Genomic DNA, 15,652 nt, shown 5'->3' with positions numbered 1-15,652 from the left:
GGAGTGAGGACAGGAGATAGGCGGGCATGAGGGCCCACTGGGGAGTGGGGAAAGCATATTGTGGAGGTAAAAAGCTAGGCAGCCATTCAAGCTCCCTCCGTGCTAGCGGGGACTGACGGGGGTCCCAGCGCAGTAGTGCGGCTCCCGCACTGCGCGAAGGCGCCCCCCAGAGGCCGGGAGTGGAGGTGGAGCTGTGCACAAAGGTTGCGTGCCGGGCCCCCGCCCTGCCCAGGGCTGTGCTCAGCGGGAGGGTACAGACGCTCTCGTAATCACGCAAAGACGCAGCAAAGGCAGGTGGACAGCCCTGGGCTTCTCACCAAAGGGACGCTCAGTACATGTCGCAGGAAGGACTGTGAGTCGGTTGATGAGAACGCATGCACTCCCCTCCCTCTGGGGAACACATGGGTAACACACAATAAGCGGCACCTCTGCCTGGGCTTTGCTAGGCTAACTCTGGCTCAGCAAAGCCACATCCTTGGCTGGCAGTCGGGGAGAGTGTTCTACGTGTGCTGGGCTCATTATCCACAGGGCAGGTACCCACCTGTGGGGCTGGGCATCAGGCCTTTGCCTTCATCCCAAGTCTAGCTGGGCGGGACCGGTGCATGCAGAACAGAGCATCCTTTCCCTGACCGGGGCAGCCAGCTCCCTTCTCTCTCCACCCATAGCATAAGATTCCCTCCCTGCCATTAACCAGCCGGCTCCCAGGGGGCAGGGGGCAATCCCCTCCCTGTGGCCGCTCCACAGGGATGACATCTAAGGACCATTCAAAGTGCAAGGGGATTGACCCCGCTCCGCAGTGCACTTTCTGCTTAATAGGAACAGCTGGTCAGTGAAGTGTTTGCTAGCAATTTAACAAGGCTCAAACAGCAAGAGGCATCTGCCGATAAATCAAAAGCAGCGCCCGGCTAAATGAGGTTTAATTTAAATTCCTATCTCGAGCGAAAGAGGAGCATAATTGTGCCTTCCAGTTGTATTAGTACCAGCAAGGCCCGGGCCAGATTGGCTTGGGCTGGAGCTCGCTGCCCACCCCCGGCCGCCCTGGGGTGTGATGGCCCCAACAAGACTAAACTGTAAAACAAAGCCAACTGCCGAGGGGGCAGGGGAGGGCGAGAGGAAGGAGATAATATGTCATTTCTTGCAGAAACAAGCCAAACTTTACTGTATTTGGAAGCCATAAAACTCATCACGGCCAGAAGCAAGTCCGCTGTGGCTGCCCCATTAGAGCAGAGGGCAGGGGCCCAAGGGCAAGGGGGCAAATGAGCCTGGCAGGGAGAAGGACTCATTCCATGGAAGTGTCACCAGTCAGAGCCATGATGACACCCAGGAAGAGAAGAGCTGCTTTCTTCTCATTGTTTCCTGGCACAGAGATCTGGACACAGACTTTGCAACCTACACACACGTCCTCCTCTGCCTCGAGCTGTCCTCAGCCTTGCATGTTCACCTGTAAACCCCTAGCCCCCAATGCATTTGATTCTCCCCTCCCTGCACATCCCATTTCTCTTTAAAATCAGAGCCTGGGCTTAACATCAGGCAAAAAGCTGGCTGCTGTCTAATGCGTCTTCCCTGCGAGTGCCTTAGGAAATCAAGCAGTGAGTCACCAAAGATTTGTCCTTCAAGGAGTCCTATCCCGGCGGCCCTGCTCGCACGTTTCATTTCACGGGGGCCAGAGATGCCTTCCCCACGGGCTGGGTCTGGAGAGTGTTGTAGGAGCTCCGTACCCAGGACCTATTAGGCAGAGGGAGTGACTCAGAAAGCCTTGGGGTGGAGAAGCAGGTGCCCCCATACCCACTGATGCCAAAAGTACGGCCTAAAGTTCATGCACAGTCAGTCCTCACGCCCTCATCCTTCTCAAGGCAAAGTCTATCCTCTCCCTCTGTTCCACACTCCTCTCAGTTACGCTTCCTAACTTTGCTCTTCAAACACGTCAGCACCTGTTTCCTTGAAATCAGCACATGTTCACTGAGGACAGGGGCCCTGCCACGGTGACTTCGTCCCCTTTTGTAATAGGTCCCAAGGCTCATAGGCCAGGGCAAGACCTCACCCAGGAGTGTATCTTTTAGGAATTGTGTATGACAACTAGTAAGAGCAAAGACAAGAAGTTTATTTTTCTCTCACGTTAAAATTCACAGATGGCAGTCCTGGGCTGGCATGGCAATGTGCATTACAAACCAAGGCTCCTTCCATTTCTCGCTTCTGTATCTTTTTTTAAAATTAAACTATAGGGCTTCCCTGGTGGCGCAGTGGTTGAGAGTCCGCCTGCCGATGCAGGGGACACGGGTTCGTGCCCCGGTCCGGGAGGATCCCACATGCCGCGGAGCGGCTAGGCCCGTGAGCCATGGCCTCTGAGCCTGCGCGTCCGGAGCCTGTGCTCCGCAACAGGAGAGGCCACAACAGTGAGAGGTTCGTGTACCGTAAAAAAAAAAAAAAATTAAACTATAGGTTGATTTACAATATTGTGTTAGCTTCAGGTGTACAGCTTCAGATTCTTTTCCGTTATAGGATATTACAAAATATTGAATATAGTTCCCTGTGCTATAAGTAAATCCTTAGTGTTTATTTTATATATAGTAGTGTGTATCTGTTACTCCCATACTCCTAATTTATCCCTCCCCCTCCCCTTTCCCCCTTGGTAACCATAAATTTGTTTTCTGTGTCTGTGAGTCTGTTTAGTAAATAAGTTGATCTGTGTTATTTTTTTAGATTCCACATGTAAGTGATATCATATGATGTTTGTCTTTCTCTGCCTGACTTACTTCACTCAGTATGATCATCTCTAGGTCCATCCATGTTGCTGTAAATGCATGGTTCTGTATCTTTAGCCGCTGGCTTTCATCCTGAAGGTCACCTCATGAGCAGAGATTGATGCTGGAACACCAACTATCACATCTGGATTCCAGGTAGGAGGCAGAAGAAAGAGGGAAGGGATATTTTTTTAAAAAAAGGAAAAAAAAAAAGGCACTTCACAATTGCCTATTTTGTAAGTTTTCTCAGAAGTCCCACCCAATAACATGTCTGTATATCTCACTGGCTAAAACCTAGTCACGTGGCCACACCTAGATACATAGGGAGCTGGGAAACGTGGTCTATTAGCTGAGCACATTGCCACCTCCCACAATCAATAGAGCTGGGCTGCCTCTACAAAGGAAGAAGAGGAGAATGGATTGGGGCTGGCGTTAGCAGCCTCTGCCACCATAGGCTGCATCTCGGTTTTGCTTTACCGTTTGACAGGTCTTCCTGTGAGGTTCTGTGGTTGAGATGGTAACACCCAGACTGGGTAACCAGACAGTCTGGGGGGATTCCATCTAAGCAGCATCTCAAAGGGAGTTGTGATTATGCCAGCTGGGACGGAAATCTAGTGACCATCACAGGACCTAGTCCTGATGGCAGATGTTAACAGTGGCTTGGATGCCGATTTCCAGAAGACAGGATCTTTGCCCCACTGAGGAGGGACACATATAAAAAACCCAAGCAAATGTGACAGCATCTATTCGAGCACAGAGGGGAGAGTGTCCAGGGCAGCAAGGGGACACATAGAGCAATTTGCCCTGGATTCTGAGCCTGGGGTTTTTTCCTGGTCCCTATACCCTCCTGAGCACAGCCTTGACATCTGTTGGTGTTTAAACACATATAGGTGCCAAAATAATACAAAAATAACATTTTTTGCACAAACTTTGTGTTTGGTGAACACACGCTGATTGGTCAAAATTAGGCCTAGGCACCAAGCACTTCCCTGGTGGTGCAGTGGTTAAGAATCTGCCTACCAATGCAGGGGACATGGCTTCGAGCCCTGGGCTGGGAAGATCCCACATGCCACAGAGCAACTAAGCCCGTGCGCCACAACTACTGAGCTTGCACTCTAGAGCCCTCGAGCCACAACTACTGAGCCCGTGTGCCACAACTACTGAAGCGGGCGTGCCTAGAGCCAGTGCTTTGCAACAAGAGAAGCCACAGCAATGAGAAGCCCGCACACCGCAACGAAGAGTAGCCCCGGCTTGCCGTAAGTAGAGAAAGCCCGCACAGCAACGAAGACCCAATGCAGCCAAAAGTAAATAAATAAATTTATTTTAAAAAATTAGGCATCAAGTCCCACACATTGGTCTTCAATAACGTCCATGAGAGCAGCAGCTGGAAGAAGCAAGTTAAAGATGCTACAGCACCTGAAAGGGATCCTCCACTTCTCACACACACATATTTTGAGCACGACTGTGTTTGTTTGAACTGCTCTCACAATGTTCTTCCAGAAATTGGGTAAATTTGATGGCCCAAAGGAAAGAGAGGCGGGAAAGGGTCCTTCAGCCCTGAGTTCCAAGCTAAACCAGGGATGCTGCATGTTTATTTGCAGAGCAATGCTCAGAAAGGGTGCCTGTTCGGTCTTTTGTTTTTTGCTTTTTATTTTGAAATAATGTTAGACTCACAAGAAGTTGCAAAAATAGTAGAGAGTCCGTTGTGTACCCTTCACCCAGGTTCCTCAAATTATAACATCTTACACAACCAGAGCACGTTATTTTTTTTAAAATATTCATTTTATTTATTTATTTATTTGGCTGCACTGGTCCCAGTCGCAGCATGCGGGATCTTTAGTTGCGGCATGCAGAAGCTTTAGTTGCGGCACATGGGATCTAGTTCCCTGACCAGGGATCGAACCCAGGCCCCCTGCATTGGGAGCTCAGAGCCTTAGCCACTGGACCACCAGGGAAGTCACCAGAGCACATTATTAAAACCAGGAAACGGATATTAGTACAATATTATTAACTAAACTACAGACCATATTCAGATTTCACCAAGTTAGCACATGGATATACTCATGTAAACACTACCCTATTCAGGATACGGAGGTGTTCTGTCCCCAGAGCGAAAACCCTTTGCCTATCCTTTTAGGGCCCTCCCCCTGGCACTCACTGATCTGTTCTCCATTACTATAATTCTGTAATTTTAAAAATGTAATATAAACTAAGTCATATAATTTGTAAACATTTTAGGGTTCTTTTTTCACTAAGGATAATGCCCTCAAGATCCATCCAAGTGGTTGTATGTATCAATAGTTTCATCCCTTTTTTTTTTACTGCTGAGTAGATCCATGGCATGAATGTACCACAGTTTGTTTAATCATTTACCATTAAAGAACGTCTGTTTCCAGTTTTTGTCTGTTACAAACAAGGTTGCTATAAATATTCGTGTACTACTATAAACATTTGTGCACAGGTGTTTGTGTTTGATAAGCTTTCATTTATCTAGGATAAATACCCAGCAGTGTGATTGCTGGGTCACATGGTAAGTATATGTTTAACTTCACAAGAAAATGGTTTTCCAGAGTGGCCTCACCATTTTATATCCCACTAAGCAACAGGTGAGAGTTTCAGTTGATTCCTATCCTTTCCAACAATTGGTATTGTCAATATTTTTAATTTTAGCCATTCTACTTCGTGTGTAATAGTATCTCCTCATGGTTTAATTTGTAATTCTCTAATGGCTAACAATGCTGAACTTCTTTACATATGCTTATTTGCCATTCACATGTTCTGTCTGGAGAAATGGCCTTCAAGTCTTCTGCCCACTTTCTAATTACAGACAGTCCCCGACTCAGGATGGCTCAACCTAAGATTTTTTGAGTTTACGACGGGGTGAAAGTGACACATGTTCAGCGGGAATTGTACTCCCGAGTTTGAATTTTGGTCTTTTCCCAGGCTAGGGACAGGCAGTACAATGCTGTCTGTCACAAAGCCCCATGGTGGGACCAGGTAAGAATGGCGGGATTGGAGATACACAAACCGTAGCCAGTCTTCAAATCACAGATCACTCCGTTTCTTACACACAATTAACATGCAGCACAGGTTATTCAACGTAGAGAAAATAGAAAGGCGTAATGCACCGACCGCTCCAAGGAGAAGTCCCGAAAGGAGGCATCTCAGCACAGGCAGCAGTCTCTGGTCCTTCCCTCGGCTCCAACAGGAACTCGGGCAGGTCCATCTGGAACATCTCTCAGCAGCGTGGAGTCGGGTCCTCCCGTGAAGAGCTCAACTCCGTGGACTCTTTTTAAGGAGTCTGCCAGTACGGTGTACGGTTACACCCCTGGGGGCTTGTCTCTCTAAGTCACTCCTTCCTTTCCTCTGACTTACGTTGCCAAACAAATATCTTATGTAAAGTCACACTCTTCATTTATCCCTCTGAGACGCTCGCGGTCCTACACTGGACGTTTCAAAACAACTAATGTGGAAGTTTACCTTGACCGCTGTGACTCTTTTAAACCACATAACATAGCTTAAAATAGCTTAACTCCTAAAAGTTTCACGCAGGATGAATAGGAATCCTAACACGAAAGGAATCGCACGATAACATATACTGTCTCCTGATGCTGGACAGAGGCAGCCACTCCCTGTCAGCCACTCGATCACTAGGGTAAACACCCCATACACTTAACAACCATTCCGTACCCACACAACCATTGTTTTTTCACTTTTGGGAAACTATTCAATAAGTTACATGAGATAGTCAACACTTTATTGTAAAAGAGGCTTTGCATTAGATGATTTTGCCCAACTGGAGGCTAATGTAAGTGTTCTGAGCACATTTCAGGTAGGCGAGGCTAAGCTATGACGTTAAGTGGGTTAGGTGTATTAAATGCATTTTTGTCTTAACGATATTTTCAACTTGTGATGGGTTTATCTGGATGTAACCCAATCATAAGTTGAGGAAGATCTGTACATTGTTTTACTGTCAAGGTTAACAAGTTCTTGATATATTCTGAACTGTAAGTTCTTTGTCAGATATATGATTTTGCAAATATATGCCCACTTACACCACTTTTATTCAACATAGTACTAGAAGTCCTAGCCAGACATTAGGCAATAAAAGAAATAAAAGTCATCCAAACAGGAAAGTAGAAAGTAAAATTATCTCTGTTTGCAGATAATATGATTTTTATGTAGAAAACCCTATAAAGATTCCACACACACACACACACACACACACACACACACACACACACACTGTTAGAACGAATAAATGAATTCATCAAAGTAGCAGGATGCAAAGGCAACACACAAAAATCAGTCGCATTTGTATATGCAAACAACGAACAAGCTGAAAAGGCAGCGAGCAAAACCAAATAACAAGAGCAGAGAAAGTTACAGGAGGAAGCGATTCCCTGCAGATTTGTAGGGAGGAGACTGGCTTGAACAACTCAGCCCAGGAGCTCATCATCACCGCAAAGCCGGCTCTCCAGGGAGGCTGGGTAAAGACGCCCAGCCTTCCAGAGACCAGCCCTTCTGACAAAGCACAGCCGCCTTCCCGAGCAGCCAGGCAAACTCTGCAGAGAAAACGCAGGGCAGCCGCTGAGCAGCCTGAATTGCCATTCAAAGGAGAGGTGGTTTCTCTCCTTCTCCTTCTGCCTGAGCAAGTGGATCCGCATTCCCACTGTTTATGTGTCTTAAAAGCCAACATGTTCAGTGTGTTCTGGGTGCGGAAAATGATCAGCCCACAGCTGGCACGTTGAGATTATGTCTTAGGCGAGGCATTTCCTTCGAGACCGAACCGTTTGTACAGTTTTGTTATTTCAGACCACACGCTGTCTGGCTGCTGAGCAACAGAACAGGAGGAAACTGACCAACATTCTCAGGAACGTGAGAACCAGTTGCGGCGCCTGGTGAGAGTGAAAGCTGGATCTGGGTGGGCGCCAGGCAGAGCACACCCGCCTGCTTCACCCTGCCCCAGGCTCCATCCACGTCTGTGTGGCCCCGGGCAGGGGCGAAGCTTGGGGTGATTGCGTGTCACACACGTGCCCCTTCATCCCCTGCCTGCTTCCCAAAAGGGCTTCCTGCTCCTGCCACGGACAGCAAAACCTGCTTGGAGTAGAAGGGCAGAAAATGTCCTTTTCCTGAGCCAAACCCCAAAGGAACCCAAACTCTGTGTAAAATATGTGGGCGCACTTCCTGTTTTAGCTACCCTAGGAGAGGTTCATGATCCTCTCACACACTCCTGATGCCTCTCCCCTTCCCGTCGTCAATCTTCATGGCCTTAGAATGTTTTCCTGAGGGTTAGGCAGTAAGCTTAAAAGTACAGACACACTCATTGGTGAAAGAAATGTAGTTGGCCTACATAAGCTGCAAAATGAACTTCTTGTGTGATGTTTGGTGATTATATCCCTACAGGTGAAGGCTTGAACTCAGGGTATTGGAGAAGTTTTACTCAAAATGGATAGATGTGTGAGTGGGTGGGTGGATGGATGGAGGGATGGATGGGTAGATGGATGGATAGATGGTGGGTGGGTGGGTGGATGGATGGATGAATGGATGAAAGGATGGATAGATGGTGGGTGCGTGGGTGGGTGGATGGATGGATGAGTGGATAGATGGGTGGGTGGATGGGTAGTTGGATGGGTGGGTGAGTGGATGGGTGGATGGGTGGGTGAGGTAAAAAGAGAACCACAGCAGGCTCAATGGCCCCCTGAAGCCCCTGCCCAGTGAGCGGTGGGGGGAACCTACTAGCCTTCCTGTCTTTAGTGTCCTGTAGGAAAGTCTAGTTCCTCCCTGGCCCTGGCCCTGATGACCAATGCACAAGTGACAACCACGACTTGGAGCACCTTTGACCACACTGTGACATCTGTGTCTCTGCCTTAGCAAGGACATGGTCTCTCTCAAGAAAGAAAGATAGTAATAGGAAAAGGACCTCAGCTGAATAAAGACACAGAGCTATTCAGTTTCAAGACCAAAATCAACCAACTATCACTGCCCTATTCTTATTTTTAAAGTGATTTGTCAGAATAAAAAAAAAATTCTGTTTACTGGCCCTGAAGCATCTCTTCCAATCCCAGCAGGGACAGAACTCGGGTGTTAGAACAGCGTGCCAGGCCGAGCCCCTTCCCAGCCACTGGGCAGCATCCCTGCTCACTTCTCAGACCCTGGCTCCTGCTGGGCTTCCCAGTGCGTGGGAGCCGAGCTGGGGTCTGGGACCTGCTTCCAGGCCGCCAACCTGAGGTCGGTGGTTCTGGGGCATCAGCCAGCAGGACCCCTGATGGAAACGGAGCCGTGTAGGAAAGAACTGGACGGCAGGGACTCTGGACAGGGCCCACTCTCCTCTCCCCAGCTCACCAGGGAGCTCTTCGGGCTTCAGATCAGCTCTTCCCCCAGACTTCTTCCAGGTTCTGAGCTGGCAGGTAATGTGGGCTCGTGTCCCCTGGGGGCTGATCACTGAGTCCCATGGGGCCTTCTTGGGAGGAGCTCCCACACGTTTCCTTTACCTTTCTGTTTTCATTAGTTCTCCAACCTTATACTCTGTCTTATGCTCTGGTCCTAAATGCTTCCCTCTTTCCAGCATCTGCTGGATGGTAAGCGCGGGGCTAATCTTCCCTATTAATCTGCCCCTGACTGCCCCTCCACACTCCCAGCCCCTCGGGGGGTCTGCTGGACCCAGCATCCTCCCCTGCGAAGAAGTGATTGGGCCAGATGCTGTCTGAGCTTCCCTCCAGCCCTGGCATTTTCTTCTAAAGGGTGGGTGGTATGTTCTTCCTCAGACTCTCAGAGCCAAAAGCCTGCTCTTCATGCCTTCTGGGCACCATGGGAGACCCTGGACTGAAAGCAAAACAATCCACTGGACCGCAGCTCTGCCCGCACCGTCCAGTTCCACCCACGGGAGCCACCAGGCACACGCGGCTCTGGACATTCCCATTGAAAGTAATTAAACTTAACAAAACTTTCAATTCTGTAGTTCAAAGAATCTGAAAAAGAATATATATATAGGGCTTCCCTTATATATATATAAAACGGAATCACTTTGCTGTACACCTAAAACATTGCAAATCAACGATACTTCAATAAAAAAATTTGGAACAAAAATTGTTTTAATTCAGTATTTTAGTCATGATGCCCTCTTGCCAGCTACCCAGTAGCTTACCTGTGGCTGGTGGCTACTTTATGGGACAGTGCAGTAAAGCGCTTCTGTCATCAAGGAAGTTTCCCCCAGATAGTCCTGGAGGCAGGCATGCGGTCTGCGGAGGCCAGGCCAGAAGGTGAATTGTCCTAGAACCTACCTCTACTGCACTGTATTTCTTAGAAGTTAGTCACTCAAGCAAGTCCGTATTCAAGATGGAATAGTGTTAAAGAATTGGTGGGCATTATAAAAAATCTGTACAGAAGGTAATTCAAAATCTGACACCTTCCACTCCCGTGGCCATCTTGATCTACATCCTCCACACACTCTTGGGTCCCCAAGGCAGAGACGAGAGCATCTGTCCAGACTCTTCCCTCCTCACCCTGCACCCATTTGGTACCAGGCCCTGTTGACTCTGCCTCGCAAATTACTCTCACGTTCCTCTCTCTCTATCCCTCCTGGCACTGCCATGGATGGGCCTCCATCGTGCCCTCTGGGTCAACTGCCAACCCTCTTCCTCCTTCCCCAGGGTACTAGGACCACCACTGGAATGCACCTCAGACCGTACCATGGCCCTTCACTTTCCTGAGTAGGAACCTGAGTACCAGAGAGGTAAAGGGACTTGCCCAAAGTCACACAGCTGCCTGGAAGCAGAGGCAGGCAAGAACTCAGTGCTGCTGGCCACTGGGGCTAGGCATCTTCCATTACCTCACTGCCTTGAGGGTAAGTCTTTGGATGTTCTTGAAAGGCATTCTCCCACCAGAGGCCTGGGACAGTCTCTCTGCCTTTTTATTCCAAGCGCAAAATATGGTCTCTGTTGCTGGATTTTGCTAACAAATTATTGCTAGAGAAATAAATGGCCACTTTTATTATTTTCTTTATTCCAAGTTACCACTTAAATAGGCATTGCCAGATTTCTGGGTGTCATCATCTCATGAAGGAACTATTCTTGATCTTAAGGAACTTCCGTTCTAAAATTATACAAGACACAGAGAAGATAGACACACACAGAGAGACACTAGGCTTTTCTTTTTTTGGTAAGGGCTGGGGGAAGCGCAGGGAAGGGAGAGAAAATAGAAAAGGATAGAGAAAGATCAGCACTGTTTGGTGGATGAAAATAGCAGGAGAGACGGCAGAGAACTTGATGGGTTCTGTCCCCAAGAAGAAGGGATTTCGAAGCTGCGCAACTATTTATTTATTTTTGCATGTGGAATCAGCTATTTTATGCAACTGATAAAATCAAGGACAATTAGACCAAATTGAGCTTTAATTTTGGATTGAAAGTGTGATTCTTCCACCAAGAACTCCCTCCCACGACATCTGAAATTACTAACTGCGGAAGGCACCCAGAGCCGTCAGCCTAGATCAGTGCGGGCTTAATGTCTGTCAAAAACATAGACACTAAGACCCACATGCTCCTGCAGGGGCATTAGAAAGTCTACACGGGGTGCAGATTACGGCCACACCTCAGGCAGCATTATTTAAAGCACTTGCTTGTTTACAGTTGATTTAACTTTGGAACCGAAGGAGGAAAAGTGACCCCAGAACCCCTGGAGGATCTGGGCTGCTGGCTGTGGGTTTGGGAGGAATAGCGGGTAGGGATGCTGGTGGGACACACTCCGATCAAAAGCAAGATTTCCCTCATAATTTCATTCTCCAAAATGTGCTGAGCTTCCCCTAACCTTAAAAATAAAACAAAACAAACAAACAAAAAAAAACCCCACGCTATCACCTCTTTTCTCTTCCCTACATCTCCCTTCCTTTGCTACCCTGGTCCATAGAAGCGTAACATCCAAGTTAAAAGTTCAGAGTCTTTCTCTGAGGTCAGACAGTCCTGGGCTGACATCCCTCCTCACCTATCAAGTAAGATCTCTCTGAGCCTCGGGCCACAGCTGCTGAGTACCAGATGATGGTGGTGTCTTGTCCACAGGGTGTGGACAGGATAATGAGATGATGTGTGTAAGGCATTTGACTGGCACAAAGTCGGGGTTCACAAAACATTCGCCATCATTATAGTTATTCCTGTAGTCACACGGCCTCTAGGCCCCTTTCTCCTGGTCCTGTTAACTGATGCTGACGATTTCCCCCATCTTGGCCGGATTGCCCTTCGGAAGCCTCGGTCCCTGTCGGAAAGCTGAGAGGCAGGGCTGGGAGGCGTGTTCCCGCTGGGAGGAGTTGGGGACCCCACCCGTGCCCCACGTGGGCCCTCTCAGCCAGACAGAGGAGAGGACAAAGCTTTCCCCAAGTGCCGCAGGCAGGGCTGGGGCAGACAGAGCTCATCCCTGGCATGTCCCCCAGGCCGGACACGACGACGGGTGAGATGGAAGGCTTGCGGGGTCCCCGGAAGGGCTCGGGGAGCATAAGGGGCCCATGTCATGTGAGACCCCTGAGCAGGGGACGCGCAGCCAGGCCTTCAGAGTCTGCTTTCGTCTGGTGTCTGGGCTTAAAAATGGTGACAGAGCCCAATTTCAACTTTCCCTCCACCCGCTCTGAGATGCCTCTGACCCTCCCTCCATCAGTCGACCCTGGGTTTGTCTCTTTCCTGCAGGGGAGGGAGGGCCTGGTTGTCGAGAAGGCTCTTGGTGAGATCAGGGGCCTGGCTGTCGAGTGGACTGGACAGAGGGAGGGACAGGAAGACGTTGGAGGGTTTGCTCTCAGCCTTTAGACGGTTCCTCGAGTGGTTGTATTCATTTGTGCGACTTGGATCGGGCACATCTCCTGCCCAGAGGGGCTCATGAGGGAGGGGAGAAGGGGGTTCTAGATAACGAGAGACATGAGCACAGGGCGTGCTGGGAGCCCACGGGAGGAGGGGTCAGTAAAGGCCTCAGGAGAAGGAAAGGTCTGAATTAGGATGTCAAGGGTGATGAGCAGAGGTTACGGGGTCACCCAGCTTGCGGAGGGTAGGACAGTTGGGCGTGGTGTGTGTGTGTGTGTGTGTGTGTGTGTGTGTGTACTGCAGGGCTACAATTCATTTGCGGGTGCGGGGAGGATGTTAGGAAGTGGAGAGGTTGGCAGGGGCCACATCACAGAGGCCCTGAAGGCCCATGTCACAGAATTGGGGTTTTCCCAGGGGGACGATGGGAAGCCCCAGAAGACACTGAGACCGGCGAGTGCCACAGCAGGACTGCATTTCAGAGCCGCCCATGCTGACTCTGCCCCAGGATGCGCTCTTGGGCCTTGACGGTCACATACCCGGCTGCCACATTTCTGCTTTGCAGAACTGAGGAGACTCAAGGCAACATTTTTTGTTGTTGTCCATGCCATTGCTTAGCAATGGAAGCAAAACAGACTCACCTTCCATGTGATCAGGGGCCCTTTAAAATGTGTTTTTATTTTTTATCAAAGTAGTGCATGTACATAGGTTAGGAAAGCCAGACAGGGACACAAGGTGTGTGACAGAAAACAGTTGTCCCTGCCCCCTCTGCCTCCCTCCCAATTCTCATTCCTCAGATACCACAACTTCCTTCTTCTGCTCTTTACCTCTGCATCTGCAGATGGCATAGGTAGAATGCTTTTTCTTTTTTTTCTGTTTTAGATTCATTGTGGAAGGCCGGGCCATTGAGATAGGCTGGGACCTGGGACCCTTTGCTGCAGTGCTTATACAAAGAAACTACAAGAGACTAAAAATAACTGCTTGCAAGCACACGCACAGTTGGGGCAAATTATGGACAACAAGATACAAAGAGACCAAAAGAACCCAACTGCTACTTCTGAAGAGCCGGGAGCAAAAGCAGGGCGCTGCGCATGCCCCCCGCACACAACACCACCTAAGGGGTGGGCAAACCACCTAAGACACCCCTCTGGCCTGATCCCTGGACACACCCCTGCCCTCACCCCATATAAGGAAATAGCTCACACCCCTGCTGCAGCAGGAACCCCAGTAAAGCCTTGCCTGAATTTCTTGTCTGGCCTCTTATCAATTTCTGTTGATTAAGAACCCTGGTTGGTAACACCATCCCTCCCATTTACACACTCTTGCCTCCTCTCCATGTCCTCATTTCCTCAACATAGCGCGTCACACTTTTAGCTAAATCAGGGGCTAGCACAGTGTTTCCAGCACAGCCGAGCCACCTGGTAAACTAGAGCAACGTTTTCTTTTGTTTTGCTTTTTGGTTTCCTGGAGTTAGTCATTGCCAGTTTGTTTGGTTTTCCCAAACAAACTGATTTACCCCCAGCCCCTCCAGCTGAACCCCAACCTCCTTTCATACCTTGGAGCAAAGCAAGCCTTCTGCAGGATCCTTTCTGCTGAGCCTTTCCTCCTGGACCTTCCCTCTCCTGCTCGGGTGGGAGACACTTCTCTCCAGGCGGCTGCCTAGCTGGCACATAGGGGCTTCTTCTCACTCTCAGCCTGAAAAATCCCTTGGCCTTCAGAGCACCTGGGGACCATTTGGGGATGCTTCCTCAGGTAGAAGAAGCTATACAAAACTTTTCTAAAAACTAGGATAATTTTGGATTCCCCCTTTAAGTACACTGGAAATGACTCTTAACCACACACAGGCCTTGGCTTTCTGAGGGTGCAAAATCGAATCCCCTCTTTGGTTTTAAATGCACTAAAGCCCTTGCTCTGCCGGTCTAATTCCTACAAGGGCATGCAAGACACACCGCTGGTAATTTTTCCAGGTGCACACACAGTAATTAAACTGAATGCTATCATAGCCTTTCTAGGTAAAAAGCCTCCTGGGCTTGTTTTAATGAATAGATAAAGCTCATCTGTAATTAGTACCTTTAGTTATTAATATGCAAAGGAGGCCTGCTGGTATCTGTAATTAGCACCAAATTCTTGATGGCTAAGGATGCTGCCAAAATAGGAAAGTCTGTAATCCTCAAAGTCTCCAGCCACTTGAGGACCTCCCAGACCTCACCTCCAGCCTAGCCTCCCCCTCTGTGCTCCCCTCCCAGGTGTCCAGCTGCCTGCCAGACCCTCCTCTCTGTATTCCAGAAGCATCTTGAACTAGTCTAACACTGGACTCAAGTTCTATTCCCTCCCTACACTTGCAGCCCCTTCTAAGAAGCCCAGTCCTGGGTCATGGCCCTTGTCTTTCCCTTGCCCTCCTTCCTCCTTCCCAGCAGGCTCACCTCCTCGGGGAATAATACACCACCCAGGCAGTCCCCTGACCCAGAAACCCACGCCCCCTCATGACCTCTCTTGTCTCCTCTGGCCATCCCACTCATGTCCAAGGCAGCTGCCTCTTCTTCCGCGCCCGCCCCCTCCCTGGGTCAGGCCTCATCAGTGCTGCAGAGGTGGAAGGTTGGAGGGGGGAGTCTGCCGTGCCTTCCCACGGTCTCCCCACCTCCTTTCTCGGCAGCCCCATCCATTTCCCATGTTGCGGCTAAGCATGATTTTTCCAAAGCACCTCTTCACTTTCATCTTTCAGGTCTCAGCTTCGACACAGTGTCCCCTGGGAAGACGGCGAAGATCCCCGGCTCCCCAAGTCCGATGTTAGTGCCCTACCCACCTCCTCCCTCGGCACCCCTAACTATCGCGTGTAGCATTTAAGCACTCATATGGTGTTTGCCTGTTCATTTGTTTGCTTCCCTCCTTAAGAACAGGGATGTGTGTCGCTACCCTCATCAACTGACACACAGTAGACCATCAACAAATGCTTTCAAAAGAATGACTGAGTTAGGCTTCTCAGATTATTTTTTAAAGTTCTCCATCAATTCTTGTTATTTGATTAATTTGCCAGCAAACCGACTCCTACCCGCTGCGTGCAAGGGAAACCTTTGTCTTAACCTTGAGTGCTTGACCTTGAGCACTGAATTAGGAAGGCCTGAGTGAGCTCTTGTA

The 15,652-nt window shown here is 49.2% G+C and overlaps 1 protein-coding gene across 1 annotated transcript in view; it reads right to left on the bottom strand.

Moving 5' to 3' along the window:
- Positions 1–2,820: 2,820 nt before the first annotated feature.
- RNGTT (RNA guanylyltransferase and 5'-phosphatase) overlaps positions 2,821–15,652 on the bottom strand; it is a 242,835-nt gene continuing 230,003 nt past the window's right edge. Inside the window, exon 15 of the mRNA XM_024747414.1 lies at positions 2,821–2,886. Coding sequence (XP_024603182.1) covers positions 2,881–2,886 — 6 coding nt within the window. The 3' untranslated portion in view covers positions 2,821–2,880. The remainder of the gene's footprint in view (positions 2,887–15,652) is intronic.

This window comes from Neophocaena asiaeorientalis, unplaced genomic scaffold, assembly GCF_003031525.2.
Source record: "Neophocaena asiaeorientalis asiaeorientalis breed wild unplaced genomic scaffold, Neophocaena_asiaeorientalis_V1.1 scaffold161, whole genome shotgun sequence".
Classification (NCBI taxonomy): Eukaryota; Metazoa; Chordata; class Mammalia; order Artiodactyla; family Phocoenidae; genus Neophocaena; species Neophocaena asiaeorientalis.
Note: the sequence above shows the minus strand (reverse complement) of the source record. Positions and strands in the feature narration are given on the sequence as shown.